This window comes from Idiotropiscis lumnitzeri, chromosome 16 (genome assembly GCF_059441095.1).
Source record: "Idiotropiscis lumnitzeri isolate Australia: NSW breed Sydney's pygmy pipehorse chromosome 16, RoL_Ilum_1.0, whole genome shotgun sequence".
Lineage (NCBI taxonomy): Eukaryota > Metazoa > Chordata > Actinopteri > Syngnathiformes > Syngnathidae > Idiotropiscis > Idiotropiscis lumnitzeri.
This window is the reverse complement of record NC_142406.1, coordinates 16,347,182-16,370,358: the sequence shown is the minus strand read 5'-3', so window position 1 is coordinate 16,370,358 and position 23,177 is coordinate 16,347,182. Positions and strand designations below refer to the sequence as shown.

Here is a 23,177-nt window from a genome sequence, read left to right as displayed (position 1 = left end):
ATCTGGTAGAGCGTTATGTTGACCTGCTGGCCGTTCCTTGTTACCGCGAACATCTCGCGGCGAAAGGCCTCGATGTCCGGCGGGCAGGCTGCCATCCTCCGGAGGCGGCGCTAAGTGTGCTCGTGGCCGGAGGAGCGCGCAGGGGTTGCGCAAACGGGCTCACGCGGCTCTCGAAATCATCCGTTCGACAGCGCGACAAAGGGCGGCGGGCCTCTCGTGCATCATGTGACCAAAGACCAATCAGGTGATGAGCACCTGTGTGATGTCACATTAAGGGCAGGTCATCGCAGCTTTGGCTCGTGGGCGGCCAGAGTGTTTCCCGGCTGACTTTGTGGGCAAGTGAGCCTACACTTTGACGAATCTTTGACGCGCCGAGATTCTGAACTGAACCTGAACGCAGGTGAGGCGAGTCAACCACGATTTATCGAATTCCATCCAATAATTTTCCTCATACTGCTTGTCATCACTGAATTTTTAGATGACTGAGTGATAGGCAGGAACAATGAAATGGGCAATTTTGCTATGATGGGTAATTTGAGAATGACCAACCAGTTGTGAATAATATTCAAAGTGCTAAAATGTAAAGAATAAATAATTCAGAGGTGGCAATTCAGCTATTATGCTAATGACTTACAAGTAAGCACTAAGGTAAGTGATTGTCACTTCATTTAATAATAATAATACATAAGATTTATATTTTTTTCTGGACACTCAAAAGACGTTTTACAATGGAAATATTACTCGTGTGCTCACATATAGAATTAAATATTTGCTCTCAATTGTGAATAGGTAAAACCAAATTACTGATTGTGGAAATGATAACAGAAATTGAGGCACTCACGCCACAGCGTACTGGATGTGGTTCTCAAGTTTTTGATGACATTGTATTTGTGTATTTCAGGTGTTCAGAGTTATTCGAGTGGGACAGAAATTGGGGGCAGTTGTCTTCCAATTCGTACAATATTGCACTGAATTCTTTCAGTTTTATTTTTCCTCGAATCGGATGGTGAATCTTTTAGTTCTGCGCTTCCCCGCTAGGTGGCGGCAGCGTCTCACATCGGAGTGAAGTCGCGTAGTTGACACCAACGAGAAGATGCAGCAGACAAGTTCAAGTGGCCCAACATGGCGGCCGTGGCTCGGAGCTGCCAAACCGAGTGAAGCTTGAAGCTAAACCGCACAATGCCGCAGTCTGCTCGCCTGCCAGCCTCTCAGCGGGCGACTTCCACGCATTTCCATGCTCCACGGACGTGTCGGTCCCGCCGGAGCCGCTGGGACTGTGAGTTGTGAGCCCGAAGCCGAATGGCGTCCACGCAAGGCCGGCTAGGCCAGCAGGCCTTGGCGGTGCTCGATGTGGCTCTGCGGGTGCCCTGCATCTTTATTATCGACGCCATCTTCAACTCGTATCACGAGCCCGGCCCGGGATGGGCCGGCACCGTCGGGAGCGCTTTGCTGCGTGTCGTGGGTAAGTGTGACACACGGCCAACATGACACCCACGCGCGCACGTCTTGTCGCCGGCGAACGTTCGCTATCCGCGCAGCTGCGTTAGCTGTCAGTCACACGATAAGTTGACAGCAGCAGTCATACAGTCAACATTTAATATTTTGATCTCGGAAAGCCGACAACCTCGTGAATCTTGATGACTCTGGATTGTGACGCAATAAAGCCAATGGAAGACTCGCGTTGACTAAGAAACAAGGAAGCACCAGCAAAGAAAAACAAGTCCAACTCGTTGTCTTTTGTTTTTGTTTGTATGACCTAAAGTGGGTTCCCCAGATGACAAAGTATTTTACAAAGCAACTTTTATTTATTTATTTATTTTTGGGCGAAATGAAATTTCTGCTTTGAAGAACTTTGTTGTGATATAGAAAGAACAGTTTGATTTCTTGGAAAGTAGCACTAGGAGGAGCCAACGTACCACTCCTCATTTTCAGAACCGTGAAGTGAAATTGGATCGTGGTTGGGAGCATGACGGATGTCGTCGCCACGTGTTTGGGGAAGTTGTGACGAATGTCCGCCCTTTTCCCAGGCGTGCTGGTCTCCGGCGTGGTGCTGCTGCTCTCCCAGAAGGCCTTGTTCAAGTTCTACACCCTCTTCCTGGCTGTGGTCGTGGGCGCAGCGGCCGTCCTGGTCAATTACCACGCCACATCGCATGCGGACTTCTCCGGCGCCTACTACAAATTGGCGCTGGGCTTGCGTGCGCCGCCCCGAAGCGGGCCCACGCTGTGGCTGGGCCTGGCGGCGGTCCAGCTCGCCTTCGGCGTGGCCTACGTCTTCCTGTTGAGTCTGCGGTCGTCGCTGGCCGCCCTGGTGGTCCTGGATGTGGTGGTCCCCGTTTGGGGGCTCATGATGGAGCTGCCCCCGGACGTGCGGCGGCTGGTGGCCGTGTTGTCGGGCGCCGCCCTGGCCCTCAACACGGCCGCCTGCCTGGCCGTGCGGCTCAAGTGGTTCTACTACTCGTGCCGCTACGTCTACCTGCTGGTGCGCCACATGTACCGCATGTACGGCCTGCAGCTGCTCCTCAAGGACACCTGGAAGAGAATCCGCTTCCCGGACGTGCTGCGGGTCTTTTGGCTGACCCGCGTCACGGCCCAGGCGCTCATCCTGGGCTACGTGGTGCAGGCGGTGCGAAGGGAGAGCGGCGACGCCACGGGCGACTACGCAGGCCGCAGCTCCGACTCGCAGGTAAAAGCTGCTCACGATTCACTTGAGTCACTTGCGGCGTGTGCGACTCGCGCCCATCGGTGAATCTCTCGTCTCACCGGTCAGAGTTACCTTCTGAGTTGGGACGTTTTGTGGGACGTGACGAGCAACCTGATCATCTCCGGCTGCGACTCCACGCTCACCGTCCTGGGCATGAGCGCCGTCATCTCGTCGGTGGCGCACTACCTGGGCCTCAGCGTCCTCACCTTCATTGGTGAGCATCGGTCACCCTTTGCGGCGTTACAAAATGTCCCCCGCTCATCAAAACGGCGACTTTTTTGTATTCTTCAGGTTCGACGGAAGAGGAGGATAAACGTTTGGGCTTCGTGGCTCCCGTGCTCTTCTTCATCCTGGCGCTGCAGACCGGACTCAGCAGCCTGGACCCCGAGGAACGCCTGGTAGGACTCAAGAACTTGTCCGCTCACGGTTGCTTTAGTTGTGGTGGCGAGCTGAAGCGGTTCGGCGCATTTGGAAGTGTTGTGCCCGTGACGGTGCTCAGCGATGACGGGCCGTGTTCTCGCAGGTGCGTCTGAGCCGCAACATGTGCCTGCTGCTGACGGCCATCCTGCACTTCATCCAAGGCATGACGGACCCGGTGCTGATGTCGCTCAGCGCCTCGCACGTATCGTCCTTGCGCCGCCACTTGCCCGTGCTGCTGGTGTCGGTGGCGCTCTTTGTGCTGCCCGTGGTGCTCAGCCACGCTCTGTGGCACCACTACGCCATCAACACCTGGCTCTTCGCCGTCACCGCCTTCTGCGTGGAGCTCTGTCTCAAGGTACGTGCGCGCCGTGCCAAGCCGTTGGCGCCGCTTCCCATCAGCAGCCGTCAAATGCGTCGGCGTATTTTTGTTGCGAGCCAAAATGTACATTTCGGGCGAGTTTCACAAACACCGCGGCGCTCGAGTCAATTGTGGGGAAACGCTGCACTGTAACGGCAAGGAGAGGCTCAGGGGTGGCTGGGCTTTGAGCCGGCGCATTGAAAGGGACAAACAAGAAAAGGCAAATACGAAATGAGAAGCGCTCGCAAGGAGTCGCCGCTCACGCTCGAGTAAAGCGTCCGCTCCAGCTCCTTGCAAGCGCATTCATTTTGGCTGCTCACCAAACTCGGCTGAGTATGGGAAGTCCGGAATTCACCGTTTGGCTCGCAACACAAAGCAAAAACTCAAGCGAGCGACGGCGCGTGAGGGGAAAAACTGCTGAGACTAAAATGGAGGAAATGACGCCAAAGCCGTTTTCCCGTCGCGGCAGGTGCTGGTGTCGCTGACGGTCTACGGACTCTTCATGGCGGACGGCCTGTCGGACGTGCTGTGGGAGAAGCTGGACGACTACGTGTACTACGTGCGCTCCACGGGCAACATCATCGAGTTCCTGTTCGGCGTGGTCATGTTCGGCAACGGCGCCTACACCATGATGTTCGAGTCGGGCAGCAAGATCCGCGCCTGCATGATGTGCCTGCACGCCTACTTCAACATCTACCTGCAGGCGCGCAACGGCTGGAAGACTTTCATCAACCGCCGCACCGCCGTCAAGAAGATCAACTCGCTGCCCGAGCTTCGCGGCGAGCGGCTGCGCCGCATCGAGGACGTGTGCGCCATCTGCTACCAGGACTTTGCCATCTCGGCGCGCATCACGCCGTGCCACCACTACTTCCACGCGCTGTGCCTGCGCAAGTGGCTCTACATCCAGGACACCTGCCCCATGTGCCACCAGAAGGTCAACGTGGACGACGACGACGCTCGCGACAGGGACGCCTTCTCCAATAATAACGCCGGCTATGCCCCGCCGCCGCCGGAGGCCCCCGCCGCGCCGCCGCGGGTGGAAAACCCGCCCGCTGACGCCCAGCCTGTCAACAGGGCGGCGGGCGGCGAAGGGGTGGCTTCGGGCGGCGAAGGGGTGGCTTCGGGCGGCGAAGGGGTGGCGGCGGCCACCCACGAGCTGCTGGGGGACAACGACAGCATCGAGTACGACGACGACGACTGGGGGGTGCAAAACGGGGGCACGCCTGTGGAGGAAGAATATTTGAACGATGACAGCGACTCCACAGACGACTGAGGGGGGGGGGGGCGATTATTTAAACAAACTTCAGCATCTTCATTGAACAAAATGTCTTCAGTTTAGGGGGTTCGCCTGACAAATGTGTGGGAGGGGAACAGATTCTGCCACTGACGGTTTGTCGTCCTTGACGATCTGTTTTGGAGTCCGGGCCATCATGGAGTCGCCCGTGTTCCCTCGTCCAATCAGTGCCAAGCTGAGGCGTCTGATGAGCCGCTCCTGGTCTCTTGTGCGACCGTGCCTACATTTATGTACGTTCTTGTACATGGGACTGACGTGCTTTTGGTTCTGATCCAAATCATGTTGGATGAGTTTCGTTCCCCAAAATAGAAAAGAATTCTCCAAAATTGGGTAGAGACAACTGGACTCCCGTCGGTTCTTTCAAAAGTCTCTACTCAAGAGTGAAGTATCGGCTGTCCCTAATGTTTTGTTTTGAAACGAAGACGTTTCAATTTTTTTCAAAAGCTATTGAAAAAAAATTAGGATAAAAAATGTTTAACTGAGGAAGCCATTTTTTTTGTTTTGAAACATTGAATCCTTTTTCCGTTTTTGATTTTGGGCTTCGGGAGATTTGGGTGTGAAGAAGCCTTTTTGAGTTGCGCAACCGAGAGGAGTTAAGTTGCCTCCGTTGGACTCTGATTTTGGTCTTGTCGCCACGGATGACTCGAAAGAAGCCGCTTGGCGCCTTGACGCTTTTCATGCCTTCTGCTTCGGCTGGTGCGGCCTCGCATGCCGGAAGCACTTTTCTTTGCGAATCCGCGACGACCGGCGCACAACAAATCTATTTTTGTAAGCACAGCAAATGAAGGCTTTTAGCACAAGTCGTTGTCGTCGTCTCGACTGTACAAGAACAACTTTGGATTGTTTGGAAAGCGTTTCGACGATGGCCAGCTGTCAGGTTCGCCAATTTGACATATAGGGTTCATAGGTGAAAGAAGAGAGGCACTCAGCTCAAGTGGATACAGAGAGGTTAATAAAGTTTATTTGGCAACTTCATCTCCCTTCTGTTCCTCGATGTTTTTCACACATTCCCTTTTATAACATCGAGGAATCAGATTACACTTCGAGAAATCAGATTACATTCAAGGGTGGTGCAGTTCGTCTTCTCAAAAGCTGGTTTAGTCCGGTTTATCATTGGCGTGCCGCCGTGGGTCGCAGCTGACTTTGACGTCAACATCTTTTATCAGGACCCAGCACGATGTTGCTTGCTTCAGACTTCGATGCCAATTTATCAGGGCTCCTTACGATGTTGTTTACTTCATCCTCACTTCTGAAGAAGTGCCACCTCTCTGCAGTAAAGGTGTCCTCCTGTACCTCCACTCAAGCATAGTCCACTCCACTAATTTGCAACATGTCATGCGCACCATGTATTGAAATAATGCTGCGTCATGGCAAATGTATAATAACCTCTAAATGTTATTCTAACACCAGCTTTCCATTTTGCCTTTTGGTGGTGGTGGTCAGGATTATGTAAATAAATTGTTCGGAAAAAAAAAAAAAAATCTTATACATGGTCGTTTTTAAAAGTATACTACGCCAAGACCAGCAGGAATTTCAGGAGGTGTTTGGGCCTCTCTGGACAGGTGAGTGTAAAGGCGGCCAGCGTGTACTGCAAGTTGCATGATGTTGAGCACGCCCAGGGTAGCCATTACAACTTCTGTCCCCTCTCACCTGCCTCCCCCCACCCACTTGTCTGATGTGCCTCTCCTCTTTCCTGCCACCCCCTCCATCTTTCCTGACTTGCTGCCCTCCTTTCTCTCCTGCCTTCCTCTTTCCCAACTTGACTCTGCCCACCCTCTCTGATCTGACTGCCCCCATTCTCTTGTCTGACCTGCCTACCTCCTCCCTCTTCCCTGAAATACCACCGCCACTCTTCCCTGTACTGTCCCTGACCCCTCTCACCTGCCTCCCTCACCCATTTCCTGCCTCCCCTTCTTTCACCTGCCTCTTCCCTGACCTGCCAACCCTAGCTCTCACCTGCCTCCCCCCACCCACTTGTCTGATGTGCCTCTCCTCTTTCCTGCCACCCCCTCCATATTCCCTGACTTGCTACCCTCCTTTCTCACCTGCCTTCCTCTTTCCTGACCTGACTGCAACCTGACCTGCCTGGCCCCTCCCACTTCCCTGACCTTCCTGGGCCCTCCCTTCCGTCTTCTGTGGCTGCCTTGCCTGTGTCTGGATTTGAACCCAGGTGCTTTAGGATCCCAACCCGTGTCACTGACCACCAGGCCACGAGAGGAACGAAATGGGTTGCACCGCATGTGCTTTTGTCTTTCCCAAGCTGACAACGCCCATTTTTGAAGACAAATGGACACGGAGTGGCGTTTCCTGCCAGGTCACTCATGGCTGAGAGGTTATTGTTCGGTGTTGGGGAACCTGAGATCTGGGTTCAAATCCTGCCGGGTTTCATTTAAGGTTCATCTCATCAGATTCATGTTATGCATGTGTGCCTCGGGTTGCATATATGTAGTTTTTACACGTTTGTGGACTGAGATACACTTTTGTAAATGATTTTGCTGCAGTAATAGAATAACCCAATAAATTATTGTGGCGTGAAATTTTAGCAACACCTTCGAAGTGAATCAGATGCTAAAAAGTACGACAGTCTGGCTGTCATGACAACACTACTTCGTCTTCAGGCGCTACGTTGTCGCCATCTTCTGGTCAATTATAGAAATGCTTGCGGTGAATCCCAAATAGTGTTTTTTGCAACAATTTCCACGGCAGGCCAAAGCAGTCATTTTGATCGGTACCAAGTGACGCGAGTGTGCGATATGCCGTTGAAAAGGGAAGAAGGATGTTGGCATGGATTGGGGGACGTGACGAACAGGCCGACAGGTCAATTTGGCGGACGTGACGTCAGGCAGACAGGTCAATTTGGGCGGACGTGACGTCAGGCCTGCAGGTCAATTGGCGCCAGGTGTGGACGAAGCCAGTCATCAAGTACAGGCCGCGGCAAGATGGCGACGGATCGCCTGACGGTCCTCAGCTAAGTGAACACACGAGCAAATGTTTGTCGTTTGTCGCTGTTTCTCACGATGCCATTTTCCTTCTTGCACGGTTAGCAGACTTGAGGAACAAAACTGCGTTTGAGGTTTGAGCACAACACGTCACAATTCACTTCCTTTTGCTTGATTTCGCGCGTTGTGCTCTTTGTTTGGTGACGCGCTTTCAAATGTTTTTTGGTATTTATTGTTGATAGGAGCATTTTATAATACAGCTCTGGGCCGCATCCTTGTCAATTTGGGCGGACGTGACGTCGGGCCTGCAGGTCGATTGGAGCCAGGTGTGGACGAAGCTAATCGTCAAGAACAGGACGCAGACGCCAAGATGGCGCCGGACCGCGTGACCGTCCTCAGTTAAGTGAACACACGAGCAAATGTTTGTCGTTTTTATGCCATTTTGCTTCTTGCATGATTTGCGCACTTGAGCACAGCATGTCACAATTCACTTCCCTTTGCTTGATTTTGCGCATTGTGCTTTCTATTCCTTGCAGCGCTTTCAAAATGTTTTTGTTTGTTGTTGATGCTGGCCAGCTCTTTTGCATATGATTCATTTTATTTCAGGTGCTATAAATAACCTTTTTTATTTTTGACTTCCTTCTCTGGTCTCATGACGTTTACTGTCATGGTAAAAAAAAAAAATATGGTTTTGTCCCCTCACCTCATCTGAGGGAGGCAATTGCATTTGTAACTTTTTTTTTTAATCCATGGGCTGAAGTATTTATTCTCAGATGTGCAATTTCCTTGTCTTTTTTTTTTTTGCAAACTTGTGAATGTGATTTTTGTCTAATGCTTGACGCCTGTTGTCAATACTTCACATTAAAAAGCTTTTTTGCGCCAACTGCAATCAAAAATTGCGACTTTATTCTTCCATTGCCGGTTGATTTATGACCAACGCGTACCTCGCAACCGTTCATTTCTCCAATTTCCGGTCGGGGGACACTTTGATCCAATTTGGACCACAACTTGGACTTGTAACTTGACTCCTTTTGCGGATCATCTGTCCAATTTGAGGTAAGTTTTGTCAAACAGAAAAATTGTACCGTCTTATTGTGCACGTGTCGCGTTAAAATGAAGAGTTAAAGTACCGTTTAAAAGTATTTTTTGAGATTTACACGTTTGGTTTGATGGTTTTTCGCTAAAGTCGGCCACCAAAACGTATTTGCCGTCATAAATACGATGCATTATCTCGACGGCTTTCAACCGTGCATTTTCTTTAGCAAGCGCCGATCGAGTTCGTATTTGTCATCCAAAATGAACGTGTCGGGATATCAACTTAACTTCTCTTGTTTCTCTGCAGAGCTGAAAATGAACGCGGCAGCCTTCAATACAAAGCAAGCGGGAGGACCTCGGACCAGCGGAAAATAAATTGGCGTCAAGTTTCAGCTCCTGCGTGGCATTTCTGGACACACCGAATTCACGAGAATGTCTGCTCTTGTCTAAAGTGTTTTCTTTTTTTGTCCCTCTCCGTCTTTGCCGTACTGTGTAATAAAATAAAGTTGGTCGTTCACAAGTAAGGGTGCGTGTGTGTTTTGCAGGCTGGAAGAGGAGCCGACTGGCACGAGTAAAAGGAGCGATTCGGCGTCAAGCGGCACGCCAAAGTCCACCTTGTGTGGGCAACATGTGAACAGGACTGGGTGGAGTGTTGAGCTCTGGGGTGCGCCTTGGTTGACTTTGGTTCTGGATGCCAATTGTGTGCCGTGCTGGCAAAGTTGTCTCGAAATGAGGGCAGGTGTCGAGAGCGGATTGTTGTTGGACTCGAGATGGTCGCTCGTTGTAGCTTGTCTGGATCCAGAGCAGTTGTTTTCTTGTGAGACGATGGCAATCGAAAGCCGGAGTGTGCCGTGTAGACTTTGAGGGCCGACTCCGTCATATTGCTCGACACGATCCTCTCCTCTCTCTCTGTGTTTCAGGATTGTGGAGCCACCGGATTTGCTGAGGGGCAACAAGAGGACCTGGACCAGGGTCACGAGTACATCCGCAAGTGTCGGGAGGCGGGCCGAACTGCTCCTCCTGGTATTCCGTCTTGAGTTTGCCGATGACTTGTGCATGACATGGATTTGATTGACAGTCACTCTTGGACTTGTCCCCCCCCGCCTCGCCAGGTTGTCGTAAGGCGGGATGGTCCGAGAGGCGCCGAGACCCACCGGCCGACGGTTAAAATTCTACACGTGCGCAATCCAGTGAGCGGCACGCCACGAATTGCACATTCTGCCTTTTGCAGGACGGACGAGGGAACGCCACAAAGTTGACGCTCCAATCAGGTCGCTGACTCGCCCGCCACCTTCCTTGGATGTTTTGACCTCGTTTCACAGGTCCAGGTCTCGAAGAACTGCTCGTGTGGAGTCTCGGTGCAATGTTTGGATTCCCGAAATGGAGTCTGTTGTTTTGCGCGACATTGTATCATGTTGCCGTCTCCGTTGCAGCCCGCTCATCCCGGAAGGGGATGGGTCCCTCGCGCTGCGGTCATTTTTCCAGGTTTCTTCCGCCAAGCCCGCTCAAACGGGCTCTTTTGGAGACTCTCTTGTGAATAAAGAACGATTGCAAATGCACTTGACTTGTTGCAGGATGGAGGCGGAGAAAGGACAAAAGCACCGGGATGAAATTTGTGTGCTTGTTTCGTAGGGTGGAAGAGGAAAGGCTGGACAAAGGTCACAAAACCGACGACCATTGACTGGAAAAAAAAAAAGGACGTCGTCGGGTGGAGGTCACCCAATTTTTGGCCTGCAGGAAAAGGAGTCGTTTCACAAATGAAGAATCAAGTGGAATGTGTCCGACGGGTGCTTGCAAATGGTGACCAGGAGGGGGCAGTGTCGCGAGCTTTGTGCTTTGCCTTGGTTGAGTGTAGCGAGGGAAGCTCGTCGTCGTTTTGTGCTCGGAAAGGTCTGACAGTGATGAGGGCAGGTATGGAGTGCGTTTTTCGAGCCGATGGTTGGACTCGTGTCGCTTGAGTGCTTTTGGCAAGAAATGTTGGCGTTGTTTGGCTTGTCTGGATCCAGAGCAGCTTTTGCTTTGAGGAAGTCACTTTGCTTTCGTGTCGAAGGAGTTTGTTAGCGACGCCAAACATTTGTTGGTTTCAGGATTGTGGACCGGCGCCACCAAGAGCAAGTTGGACCAAGGTGAGGAGTACATTGACCAATAAAGCCACCCGCACTCGGTCGATGAACTGTCTTATTTATTTGCAGGGTGACGAGGACGCCGGTTGGGACGGGAGGCATCGTGGAGAACCTGAACATGGTTATGAACGCTCGTCTTGAAAAATGAATAAAAAAAAAATGTTGTGCGTCAATGTGCTTGTTTTGCAAGGTGGCGAAGGAGCTGGAGAAAGGTCACAAAATGGAAGGCGGGTCCTCAAGTGGCACATGATGCCCATCGTTCTTGTCGCCGGGCTGCCATCAGAGGTAGAGGAACGATTGCAAGATGAACAGCTCGCTTTTGAGGCCAGTGCGCAATGAAATGGATGCCAACGCATCGTAAGACGAGTCTTGTCTCTTTTCTCCGTAGCGTTCCCAGACGAGAGGTGCAGATGCGACGGCGCCACTTGGAGAGCAAAGCGCCAACTCTGCGCCGATTGTATTTCTTTGTTCTTCCTTTGGTGTGTTTGTCTCCGCTCGGTCACTAACTCACTGGGTGTGCACTGACCAACACTAACTGCATGAAGGGGTTTCTTTTCCTGTCCGAGCCGCGCGCGTTTGGTTGCAGCCACCATTCTCAGCCCATGACAATATTCTCCACCACCGTCGTGTCCACGCTGCGGCCTTGGAAATGGTGGCTGCGGCCAGACCCGTCAACGCTTGTGACCAAAATGGCGTCTGAAATATTGTATGTGGACATGTTTGTATGCAAATTGTCAAGCTCCCGTTTTCTCTTTGTGCCTGTGTACTTGGATTAAAATGTGAAGTGATTTCAAGTGGTCTACTTTAAACTTTGGGGAGGGAGAAAATGTTCTTAAAATTTCTTGACAATAAGGCCTTGGAGGAAAAAAATAAAAGCACCTTAAGACATCAAGTCAAACTTGAAACGGGTTCCATCATCTGAAAGATTGTTTGTGTGTCCTGACAATGGCTTGCAGCCGATTTAGGATGTCGCCAACGACGACGGGAGAGGTTCCCGCACGCCCGCGACCCTCGTGAAGATAAACGGTTTGTGGCGACCAAGCGTTCATAGCGACGTCAGCTTTTTGATCCTTTTGCACGTCATAAAAAAATTAAATTAAGGCCTAAAATGTGATCCGAGGCATCAAGATTGTCAACACAATTGATGGAAAAATATTGCTACATGCGCTTTATTTTGCATTCTCATTTGTTACTTGTAACAATTTTCCTTTAATCTGAGAAGAAAAATGCACTTTTCCTGCTGCCCAAAGCCAACAGTAAATGCAGAAAAATGATTTTGACACAATTTGTAACCATCTCAACTTCAAATACCTTTGAATAACTCGAATGTTGCATTTGCATGAGATCATCCAAGTTGTCCACTTTGGTCAACCAGTGTATAACAAAAAAGATGAAAGGTGCGCTTCATCATAAATTAGAAATCATGTTTTGACTTTTCTGTATGTTGTCAGTCAGACATGAGCTTCAAATTTGTTGGAAGTTGAATGCAATGTACGCTATAAACGCTCGACTGGTTTCACGCCCCCCCCCCCCCGCGTTCTTGACACGTAAAAAAATCCCCGCAAATAATTAAGTGAGGAAATACTACTTTATGCATTTAGACACGTTAAGCGTCGTGACGTATATTGGTCGACAGCTTTTGGCGGGTCTCGAACCGTGGATCTTCGCTCTTCACCGTCCTCGTCGTCAACCTGAGCTAGCGGGGCAATCAAATTTGCATGTAAAAACTGTCGCTTCATCTTTCACAATCGTTTCTCAAAGTACAATAGTCCACGAAGTTGTGTCCATGCAAAATGCTACCGCGAACTGTTGCAATGTCAAAAGGAAGAAAGTATACACGTTAACAATGTCGGAGGGAGTGAGAGCGTTACAGTTAGGGTTATTTGCATTTGTTATACATGCGGTTAGGGTTAGTGACACGGACAGTACAATCGGTTAGGGTTAATTGCATACATTGTACAGTTGGTTAGGGTTAGGGTTAGTTGCATTGCACAGAACGATATACATGATATGTCAGAGCGAGGCTCGAACCCTGGTTCTCAGGTGTCCAAACCGCAGCGTTATCCTCTCGGCCAGCGAATACCTGACAGCGACCACCGCTCCTCGTCTATTCATCGTTAACAATTGAACGCGGGCGCTACTTGTCGCAAAGTAAGGACAAATACGCCCAGATGGCCGGTCACCGCCAGAGCCACCGTGGTCGAGTGGTTAACGATGCAGAGCGTGACACCATCGGACCCTGGTACGAATCCCCGTCCAGGCAATGCAAGTTGTCAAGGGGGTGAAACTAAAAATGCGTTCGCATATATTTTTATTAAAAGTTGTGACAAGGCCCACCGGTGCAGGGGTGGCACAATCCGGCCCCACCCCTGTGCGAGCACGTGAGCTGTACCCCTCCCCTTTCATGCTACCCCCATCCGACCTGTACAACCAACCCGCCCCACCCCTACCCGTGCACCACTGTGTATATATATATATATATATATTTAAATATGTATATATATATATATAAAATATATATATAAATATATATATATATATATAAATATATATATATATACACCAGGTGGTGAATGGGTAGGGTTGGGATAAAAAGCCCCGCCCCGGCCAGCCCCGCCCCGCCCCGCCCCCCCTGCCCCTGCCCGCTCACGTATACATTCGAATACAAATATATATATATATATATATATATATATACGTAAAAAAAAAAAAAATATATATATATATATATATATATATATATATATATATATATGTATACCAATCTATATGTGAACGGGTAGGGGCGGGGCTTCGCCCCGCCCCTACCCGACACAATTAAGAATGTTGGGTAGGGGCGGGGCTTCGCCCCGCCCCTACCCGAATAACAAGCTTACTAGTTATTCAACTAGCCTTGTTATTCGGGTAGGGGCGGGGCGAAGCCCCGCCCCTACCCGAATAACAAGCTTACTAGTTATTCGGGTAGGGGCGGGGCGAAGCCCCGCCCCTACCCAACATTCTTAATTGTGTCGGGTAGGGGCGGGGCGAAGCCCCGCCCCTACCCGTTCACATATAGATTGGTATACATATATATATATATATATATATGTATATATATATATATATATTTTTTTTTTTTTTTTTTTACATATATATATATATATATATATATATATTTGTATTCGAATGTATACGTGAGCGGGCAGGGGCAGGGGGGGCGGGGCGGGGCGGGGCTGGCCGGGGCGGGGCTTTTTATCCCAACCCTACCCATTCACCACCTGGTGTATATATATATATATTTATATATATATATATATATTTATATATATATTTTATATATATATATATACATATTTAAATATATATATATATATATATATACACAGTGGTGCACGGGTAGGGGTGGGGCGGGTTGGTTGTACAGGTCGGATGGGGGTAGCATGAAAGGGGAGGGGTACAGCTCACGTGCTCGCACAGGGGTGGGGCCGGATTGTGCCACCCCTGCACCGGTGGGCCTTGTCACAACTTTTAATAAAAATATATGCGAACGCATTTTTAGTTTCACCCCCTTGACAACTTGCATTGCCTGGACGGGGATTCGTACCAGGGTCCGATGGTGTCGCGCTCTGCATCGTTAACCACTCGACCACGGTGGCTCTGGCGGTGACCGGCCATCTGGGCGTATTTGTCCTTACTTTGCGACAAGTAGCGCCCGCGTTCAATTGTTAACGATGAATAGACGAGGAGCGGTGGTCGCTGTCAGGTATTCGCTGGCCGAGAGGATAACGCTGCGGTTTGGACACCTGAGAACCAGGGTTCGAGCCTCGCTCTGACATATCATGTATATCGTTCTGTGCAATGCAACTAACCCTAACCCTAACCAACTGTACAATGTATGCAATTAACCCTAACCGATTGTACTGTCCGTGTCACTAACCCTAACCGCATGTATAACAAATGCAAATAACCCTAACTGTAACGCTCTCACTCCCTCCGACATTGTTAACGTGTATACTTTCTTCCTTTTGACATTGCAACAGTTCGCGGTAGCATTTTGCATGGACACAACTTCGTGGACTATTGTACTTTGAGAAACGATTGTGAAAGATGAAGCGACAGTTTTTACATGCAAATTTGATTGCCCCGCTAGCTCAGGTTGACGACGAGGACGGTGAAGAGCGAAGATCCACGGTTCGAGACCCGCCAAAAGCTGTCGACCAATATACGTCACGACGCTTAACGTGTCTAAATGCATAAAGTAGTATTTCCTCACTTAATTATTTGCGGGGATTTTTTTACGTGTCAAGAACGCGGGGGGGGGGGGCGTGAAACCAGTCGAGCGTTTATAGCGTACATTGCATTCAACTTCCAACAAATTTGAAGCTCATGTCTGACTGACAACATACAGAAAAGTCAAAACATGATTTCTAATTTATGATGAAGCGCACCTTTCATCTTTTTTGTTATACACTGGTTGACCAAAGTGGACAACTTGGATGATCTCATGCAAATGCAACATTCGAGTTATTCAAAGGTATTTGAAGTTGAGATGGTTACAAATTGTGTCAAAATCATTTTTCTGCATTTACTGTTGGCTTTGGGCAGCAGGAAAAGTGCATTTTTCTTCTCAGATTAAAGGAAAATTGTTACAAGTAACAAATGAGAATGCAAAATAAAGCGCATGTAGCAATATTTTTCCATCAATTGTGTTGACAATCTTGATGCCTCGGATCACATTTTAGGCCTTAATTTAATTTTTTTATGACGTGCAAAAGGATCAAAAAGCTGACGTCGCTATGAACGCTTGGTCGCCACAAACCGTTTATCTTCACGAGGGTCGCGGGCGTGCCGGAACCTCTCCCGTCGTCGTTGGCGACATCCTAAATCGGCTGCAAGCCATTGTCAGGACACACAAACAATCTTTCAGATGATGGAACCCGTTTCAAGTTTGACTTGATGTCTTAAGGTGCTTTTATTTTTTTCCTCCAAGGCCTTATTGTCAAGAAATTTTAAGAACATTTTCTCCCTCCCCAAAGTTTAAAGTAGACCACTTGAAATCACTTCACATTTTAATCCAAGTACACAGGCACAAAGAGAAAACGGGAGCTTGACAATTTGCATACAAACATGTCCACATACAATATTTCAGACGCCATTTTGGTCACAAGCGTTGACGGGTCTGGCCGCAGCCACCATTTCCAAGGCCGCAGCGTGGACACGACGGTGGTGGAGAATATTGTCATGGGCTGAGAATGGTGGCTGCAACCAAACGCGCGCGGCTCGGACAGGAAAAGAAACCCCTTCATGCAGTTAGTGTTGGTCAGTGCACACCCAGTGAGTTAGTGACCGAGCGGAGACAAACACACCAAAGGAAGAACAAAGAAATACAATCGGCGCAGAGTTGGCGCTTTGCTCTCCAAGTGGCGCCGTCGCATCTGCACCTCTCGTCTGGGAACGCTACGGAGAAAAGAGACAAGACTCGTCTTACGATGCGTTGGCATCCATTTCATTGCGCACTGGCCTCAAAAGCGAGCTGTTCATCTTGCAATCGTTCCTCTACCTCTGATGGCAGCCCGGCGACAAGAACGATGGGCATCATGTGCCACTTGAGGACCCGCCTTCCATTTTGTGACCTTTCTCCAGCTCCTTCGCCACCTTGCAAAACAAGCACATTGACGCACAACATTTTTTTTTTATTCATTTTTCAAGACGAGCGTTCATAACCATGTTCAGGTTCTCCACGATGCCTCCCGTCCCAACCGGCGTCCTCGTCACCCTGCAAATAAATAAGACAGTTCATCGACCGAGTGCGGGTGGCTTTATTGGTCAATGTACTCCTCACCTTGGTCCAACTTGCTCTTGGTGGCGCCGGTCCACAATCCTGAAACCAACAAATGTTTGGCGTCGCTAACAAACTCCTTCGACACGAAAGCAAAGTGACTTCCTCAAAGCAAAAGCTGCTCTGGATCCAGACAAGCCAAACAACGCCAACATTTCTTGCCAAAAGCACTCAAGCGACACGAGTCCAACCATCGGCTCGAAAAACGCACTCCATACCTGCCCTCATCACTGTCAGACCTTTCCGAGCACAAAACGACGACGAGCTTCCCTCGCTACACTCAACCAAGGCAAAGCACAAAGCTCGCGACACTGCCCCCTCCTGGTCACCATTTGCAAGCACCCGTCGGACACATTCCACTTGATTCTTCATTTGTGAAACGACTCCTTTTCCTGCAGGCCAAAAATTGGGTGACCTCCACCCGACGACGTCCTTTTTTTTTTTCCAGTCAATGGTCGTCGGTTTTGTGACCTTTGTCCAGCCTTTCCTCTTCCACCCTACGAAACAAGCACACAAATTTCATCCCGGTGCTTTTGTCCTTTCTCCGCCTCCATCCTGCAACAAGTCAAGTGCATTTGCAATCGTTCTTTATTCACAAGAGAGTCTCCAAAAGAGCCCGTTTGAGCGGGCTTGGCGGAAGAAACCTGGAAAAATGACCGCAGCGCGAGGGACCCATCCCCTTCCGGGATGAGCGGGCTGCAACGGAGACGGCAACATGATACAATGTCGCGCAAAACAACAGACTCCATTTCGGGAATCCAAACATTGCACCGAGACTCCACACGAGCAGTTCTTCGAGACCTGGACCTGTGAAACGAGGTCAAAACATCCAAGGAAGGTGGCGGGCGAGTCAGCGACCTGATTGGAGCGTCAACTTTGTGGCGTTCCCTCGTCCGTCCTGCAAAAGGCAGAATGTGCAATTCGTGGCGTGCCGCTCACTGGATTGCGCACGTGTAGAATTTTAACCGTCGGCCGGTGGGTCTCGGCGCCTCTCGGACCATCCCGCCTTACGACAACCTGGCGAGGCGGGGGGGGACAAGTCCAAGAGTGACTGTCAATCAAATCCATGTCATGCACAAGTCATCGGCAAACTCAAGACGGAATACCAGGAGGAGCAGTTCGGCCCGCCTCCCGACACTTGCGGATGTACTCGTGACCCTGGTCCAGGTCCTCTTGTTGCCCCTCAGCAAATCCGGTGGCTCCACAATCCTGAAACACAGAGAGAGAGGAGAGGATCGTGTCGAGCAATATGACGGAGTCGGCCCTCAAAGTCTACACGGCACACTCCGGCTTTCGATTGCCATCGTCTCACAAGAAAACAACTGCTCTGGATCCAGACAAGCTACAACGAGCGACCATCTCGAGTCCAACAACAATCCGCTCTCGACACCTGCCCTCATTTCGAGACAACTTTGCCAGCACGGCACACAATTGGCATCCAGAACCAAAGTCAACCAAGGCGCACCCCAGAGCTCAACACTCCACCCAGTCCTGTTCACATGTTGCCCACACAAGGTGGACTTTGGCGTGCCGCTTGACGCCGAATCGCTCCTTTTACTCGTGCCAGTCGGCTCCTCTTCCAGCCTGCAAAACACACACGCACCCTTACTTGTGAACGACCAACTTTATTTTATTACACAGTACGGCAAAGACGGAGAGGGACAAAAAAAGAAAACACTTTAGACAAGAGCAGACATTCTCGTGAATTCGGTGTGTCCAGAAATGCCACGCAGGAGCTGAAACTTGACGCCAATTTATTTTCCGCTGGTCCGAGGTCCTCCCGCTTGCTTTGTATTGAAGGCTGCCGCGTTCATTTTCAGCTCTGCAGAGAAACAAGAGAAGTTAAGTTGATATCCCGACACGTTCATTTTGGATGACAAATACGAACTCGATCGGCGCTTGCTAAAGAAAATGCACGGTTGAAAGCCGTCGAGATAATGCATAATATTTATGACGGCAAATACGTTTTGGTGGCCGACTTTAGCGAAAAACCATCAAACCAAACGTGTAAATCTCAAAAAATACTTTTAAACGGTACTTTAACTCTTCATTTTAACGCGACACGTGCACAATAAGACCGTACAATTTTTCTGTTTGACAAAACTTACCTCAAATTGGACAGATGATCCGCAAAAGGAGTCAAGTTACAAGTCCAAGTTGTGGTCCAAATTGGATCAAAGTGTCCCCCGACCGGAAATTGGAGAAATGAACGGTTGCGAGGTACGCGTTGGTCATAAATCAACCGGCAATGGAAGAATAAAGTCGCAATTTTTGATTGCAGTTGGCGCAAAAAAGCTTTTTAATGTGAAGTATTGACAACAGGCGTCAAGCATTAGACAAAAATCACATTCACAAGTTTGCAAAAAAAAAAAAGACAAGGAAATTGCACATCTGAGAATAAATACTTCAGCCCATGGATTAAAAAAAAAAGTTACAAATGCAATTGCCTCCCTCAGATGAGGTGAGGGGACAAAACCATATTTTTTTTTTTTTACCATGACAGTAAACGTCATGAGACCAGAGAAGGAAGTCAAAAATAAAAAAGGTTATTTATAGCACCTGAAATAAAATGCATCATATGCAATACACAGCAACAATTATTAAAAAAAAACAGTTCACTTCTCAAGAACAAAGTCATCAAATGTGTAATTTACCACACTTAAGACACAAAGCAAAAAGAGCTGGCCAGCATTAAAAACAAACAAAAACATTTTGAAAGCGCTGCAAGGAATAGAAAGCACAATGCGCAAAATCAAGCAAAGGGAAGTGAATTGTGACATGCTGTGCTCAAGTGCGCAAATCATGCAAGAAGCAAAATGGCATAAAAACGACAAACATTTGCTCGTGTGTTCACTTAGCTGAGGACGGTCACGCGGTCCGACGCCATCTTGCCTCGTCTGCGGCCTGTTCTTGACGATTAGCTTCGTCCTCACCTGGCTCCAATCGACCTGCAGGCAAATTGTCCAAGGTGCACATCAGAGCTATGTTATAAAATGCTACTTTAAATTAAAAAACAAACAAAACAACGTTTGAAAGCGCGGCACCAAACAAAGAGAATAATGTGCTAAATCAAACAAAAGGAAGTGAATTGTGACGTGCTGTGCTCAAGTGTGCAAATCATGCAAGAAGCAAAACGGCAAACAAACGACAAACATTTGCTCGTGTGTTCACTTAACTGAGGACGGTCACGCGGTCCGGCGCCATCTTGGCGTCTGCGTCCTGTTCTTGACGATTAGCTTCGTCCACACCTGGCTCCAATCGACCTGCAGGCCCGACGTCACGTCCGCCCAAATTGACAAGGATGCGGCCCAGAGCTATATTATAAAATGCTCCTATCAACAATAAATACCAAAAAACATTTGAAAGCGCGTCACCAAACAAAGAGCACAACGCGCGAAATCAAGCAAAAGGAAGTGAATTGTGACGTGTTGTGCTCAAACCTCAAACGCAGTTTTGTTCCTCAAGTCTGCTAACCGTGCAAGAAGGAAAATGGCATCGTGAGAAACAGCGACAAACGACAAACATTTGCTCGTGTGTTCACTTAGCTGAGGACCGTCAGGCGATCCGTCGCCATCTTGCCGCGGCCTGTACTTGATGACTGGCTTCGTCCACACCTGGCGCCAATTGACCTGCAGGCCTGACGTCACGTCCGCCAAATTGACCTGTCGGCCTGACGTCACGTCCGCCAAATTGACCTGTCGGCCTGTTCGTCACGTCCGCCAATCCATGCCAACATCCTTCTTCCCTTTTCAACGGCATATCGCACACTCGCGTCACTTGGTACCGATCAAAATGACTGCTTTGGCCTGCCGTGGAAATTGTTGCAAAAAACACTATTTGGGATTCACCGCAAGCATTTCTATAATTGACCAGAAGATGGCGACAACGTCGCGCCTGAAGACGAAGTAGTGTTGTCATGACAGCCAGACTGTCGTACTTTTTAGCATCTGATTCACTTCGAAGGTGTTGCTAAAATTTCACGCCACAATAATTTATTGGGTTATTCTATTACTGTTGCAAAATCATTTACAAAAGTGTATCTCAGTCCACAAACGTGTAAAAACTACATATATGCAACCCGAGGCACACATGCATAACATGAATCTGATGAGATGAACCTTAAATGAAACCCGGCAGGATTTGAACCCAGATCTCAGGTTCCCCAACGCCGAACAATAACCTCTCAGCCATGAGTGACCTGGCAGGAAACGCCACTCCTTGTCCATGTCTTCAAAAATGGGCGTTGTCAGCTTGGGAAAGAAAAGCACATGCGGTGCAGCCCATTTCGTTCCTCTCGTGGCCTGGTGGTCAGTGACACGGGGAGGCAGGAAAGGGGGCAGTGGGATCAGAAGAGTAGGGCAGAGTCAGGACATGGAAGAGGGAGGCAGGTGAGAAAGAGGGCGTAGGTCAAGGAAGAGCACGGTGGTGGCAGGAGTCAGGACAGGGGGCGACAGGTGAGAGAGGGGGGGTGGCAGGTCAGGGAAGTGGGAGGCAGGTGAAAAAGGAGAGTGGTAAGTCAGCGTAGAAGGTGGCAGGTGAGAAAGACGGGGTAGGTCAGGGAAGAGGTGGCAGGAAAGACAGGTGGGAGGAGACAGGGCAGGCGAGAGGTGGGTGGGGTGAGGCAGGTGAGAGAGGGGAGGTAGGACAAGAAAGCGCAGCGGTGGCAGGAGTCAGGACAGGGGGAGGCAAATGAGAGGGAGGGGGGGATAGGTCAGGGAAGAGGGAGGGGGTGGGAGGAGACAGGGTAGACGAGCGGTATTCCTGGGAATTGGGTGAGGGGAGGCAGGTGAGAGGGGGGGGCGGCAGGACAGGGAAGTGCACGGACACACACTTGTGACAATGACGCCTTTGTCTCCCACGGCGCAGAGACGGGCTTCCTGGCGTGGTGCCAACAAGGCATCCATGTGCTGCTGACCAGCATGGGCGCCTTCGAAATTGGAGAAATGAACGGTTGCGAGGTACGCGTTGGTCATAAATCAACCGGCAATGGAAGAATAAAGTCGCAATTTTTGATTGCAGTTGGCACAAAAAAGCTTTTTAATGTGAAGTATTGACAACCGGCATCAAGCATTAGACAAAAATCACATTCACAAGTTTGCAAAAAAAAAAAGACTCAAGGAAATTGCACATCTGAGAATAAATACTTCAGCCCATGATTAAAAAAAAAAAAAGTTACAAATGCAATTGCCTCCCTCAGATGAGGTGAGGGGACAAAACCAAATTTTTATTTTTTACCATGACAGTAAACGTCATGAGACCAGAGAAGGAAGTCAAAAATAAAAAAGGTTATTTATAGCACCTGAAATAAAATGCATCATATGCAATACACAGCAACAATTAGTAAAAAGAAAAACAGTTCACTTCTCAAGAACAAAGCCATCAAATGTGTAATTTATGACACTTAAGACACAAAGCAAAAAGAGCTGGCCAGCATTAAAAACAAACAAAAACATTTTGAAAGCGCTGCAAGGAATAGAAAGCACAATGTGCAAAATCAAGCAAAGGGAAGTGAATTGTGACATGCTGTGCTCAAGTGCGCAAATCATGCAAGAAGCAAAATGGCAAACAAACGACAAACATTTGCTCGTGTGTTCACTTAGCTGAGGACGGTCACGCGGTCCGACGCCATCTTGCCGCGTCTGCGGCCTATTCTTGACGATTAGCTTCGTCCTCACCTGGCTCCAATCGACCTGCAGGCAAATGGACCAAGGTGCACATCAGAGCGATGTTATAAAATGCTACGATAAAACAAACAAAACAACGTTTGAAAGCCCGGCACCAAACAAAGAGAATAATGTGCTAAATCAAACAAAAGGAAGTGAATTGTGACGTGCTGTGCTCAAACCTCAAACGCAGTCGCGTCCCTCAAGTGTGCAAATCGTGCAAGAAGCAAAACGGCAAACAAACGACAAACATTTGCTCGTGTGTTCACTTAGCTGAGGACGGTCACGCGGTCCGACGCCATCTTGCCGCGTCTGCGTCCTGTTCTTGATGATTCGCTTCGTCCACACCTGTCTTCGATTGAGCTATAGGCCTGACTTCCGGTCCACCAATCCAATCCAATCCAAGCCTTCTTCTTCCACTAGTAATTCACCGGAGTTTTGCACACGAGCGCCACCCGGTGACCACATATTTAGTTTTTTGTTTTTTAAATAAAGAATCATAAAAATTGTTGCCACATTTTTGTTTTTAAAATTAAAACAGAAAATACGACTCGAAATTTGTTTTGGATTTGTGTTTCGTAATTAAAAAAACAGAATATTTAATTTTACAATGAAATAACATTTCCTTTGTCAATATAACAAGAGATGAGAACAAAACCAAAAATATACAAAACCAGACATTTTAACAGTATAGAAGCAAGTCCATGCACATCCAGAAACTAGGGCAGACTGAAAGTGCCAAAATAAATACACCATGAAATGTTTAAATAAAATTGCAGGAATTATTTTTTTCATTCATTCATTAAATTTGGAATTAAATAAATTT

At 48.8% G+C, this 23,177-nt stretch overlaps 1 protein-coding gene and 1 long non-coding RNA gene across 19 annotated transcripts; one reads left to right on the top strand and one right to left on the bottom strand.

Moving 5' to 3' along the window:
- The first annotated feature begins 1,019 nt into the window (after window positions 1-1,019).
- rnf139 (ring finger protein 139) lies at window positions 1,020-11,762 on the top strand. 10 transcript variants are annotated; one of them, XM_088318967.1, is made up of 12 exons: window positions 1,020-1,462; window positions 2,028-2,683; window positions 2,768-2,915; window positions 2,993-3,099; window positions 3,225-3,476; window positions 3,949-7,590; window positions 7,624-7,672; window positions 8,039-9,770; window positions 9,860-10,873; window positions 10,940-10,991; window positions 11,061-11,155; window positions 11,259-11,762. In XM_088318967.1, exons 1-6 carry the CDS (start codon window positions 1,300-1,302, stop codon window positions 4,750-4,752), a joined length of 2,130 nt encoding a protein of 709 aa, XP_088175093.1. In that variant the 5' UTR covers window positions 1,020-1,299; the 3' UTR covers window positions 4,753-7,590; window positions 7,624-7,672; window positions 8,039-9,770; window positions 9,860-10,873; window positions 10,940-10,991; window positions 11,061-11,155; window positions 11,259-11,762. The 10 variants fall into 10 exon arrangements, 5 of the variants coding, with proteins under 5 accessions (XP_088175093.1, XP_088175092.1, XP_088175090.1 ...); XM_088318966.1 differs by having other exon boundaries at window positions 9,860-9,937; window positions 10,380-11,155; XM_088318964.1 differs by having other exon boundaries at window positions 9,860-10,018; window positions 10,380-11,155.
- A 4,040-nt stretch (window positions 11,763-15,802) lies between these two features.
- Window positions 15,803-22,544, bottom strand: LOC148321827 (uncharacterized). Of its 9 annotated transcripts, XR_015847003.1 has the most exons (7): window positions 20,129-22,544; window positions 19,865-20,020; window positions 17,795-19,636; window positions 16,692-17,705; window positions 16,574-16,625; window positions 16,410-16,504; window positions 15,803-16,306 (listed from the first exon to the last, which is right to left on the bottom strand). It is a non-coding gene; the product is annotated as an uncharacterized LOC148321827 (long non-coding RNA). The 9 variants fall into 9 exon arrangements; XR_015847004.1 differs by having other exon boundaries at window positions 16,410-17,705; window positions 20,129-20,157; window positions 20,230-22,544; XR_015847005.1 differs by having other exon boundaries at window positions 16,410-17,705; window positions 19,865-20,002; window positions 20,129-20,154; window positions 20,230-22,544.
- Window positions 22,545-23,177: the final 633 nt, after the last annotated feature.

Excerpts from the sequence above, each read along its gene's own strand:
- rnf139 (XM_088318966.1), top strand. The coding sequence starts at position 1,300 with ATGGCGTCCACGCAAGGCCGGCTAGGCCAGCAGGCCTTGGCGGTGCTC. Across the intron at positions 1,463-2,027 it reads CGCTTTGCTGCGTGTCGTGG|GCGTGCTGGTCTCCGGCGTG; the intron begins GTAAGTGTGACA and ends CCCTTTTCCCAG. Across the intron at positions 3,477-3,948 it reads GCGTGGAGCTCTGTCTCAAG|GTGCTGGTGTCGCTGACGGT; the intron begins GTACGTGCGCGC and ends CCGTCGCGGCAG.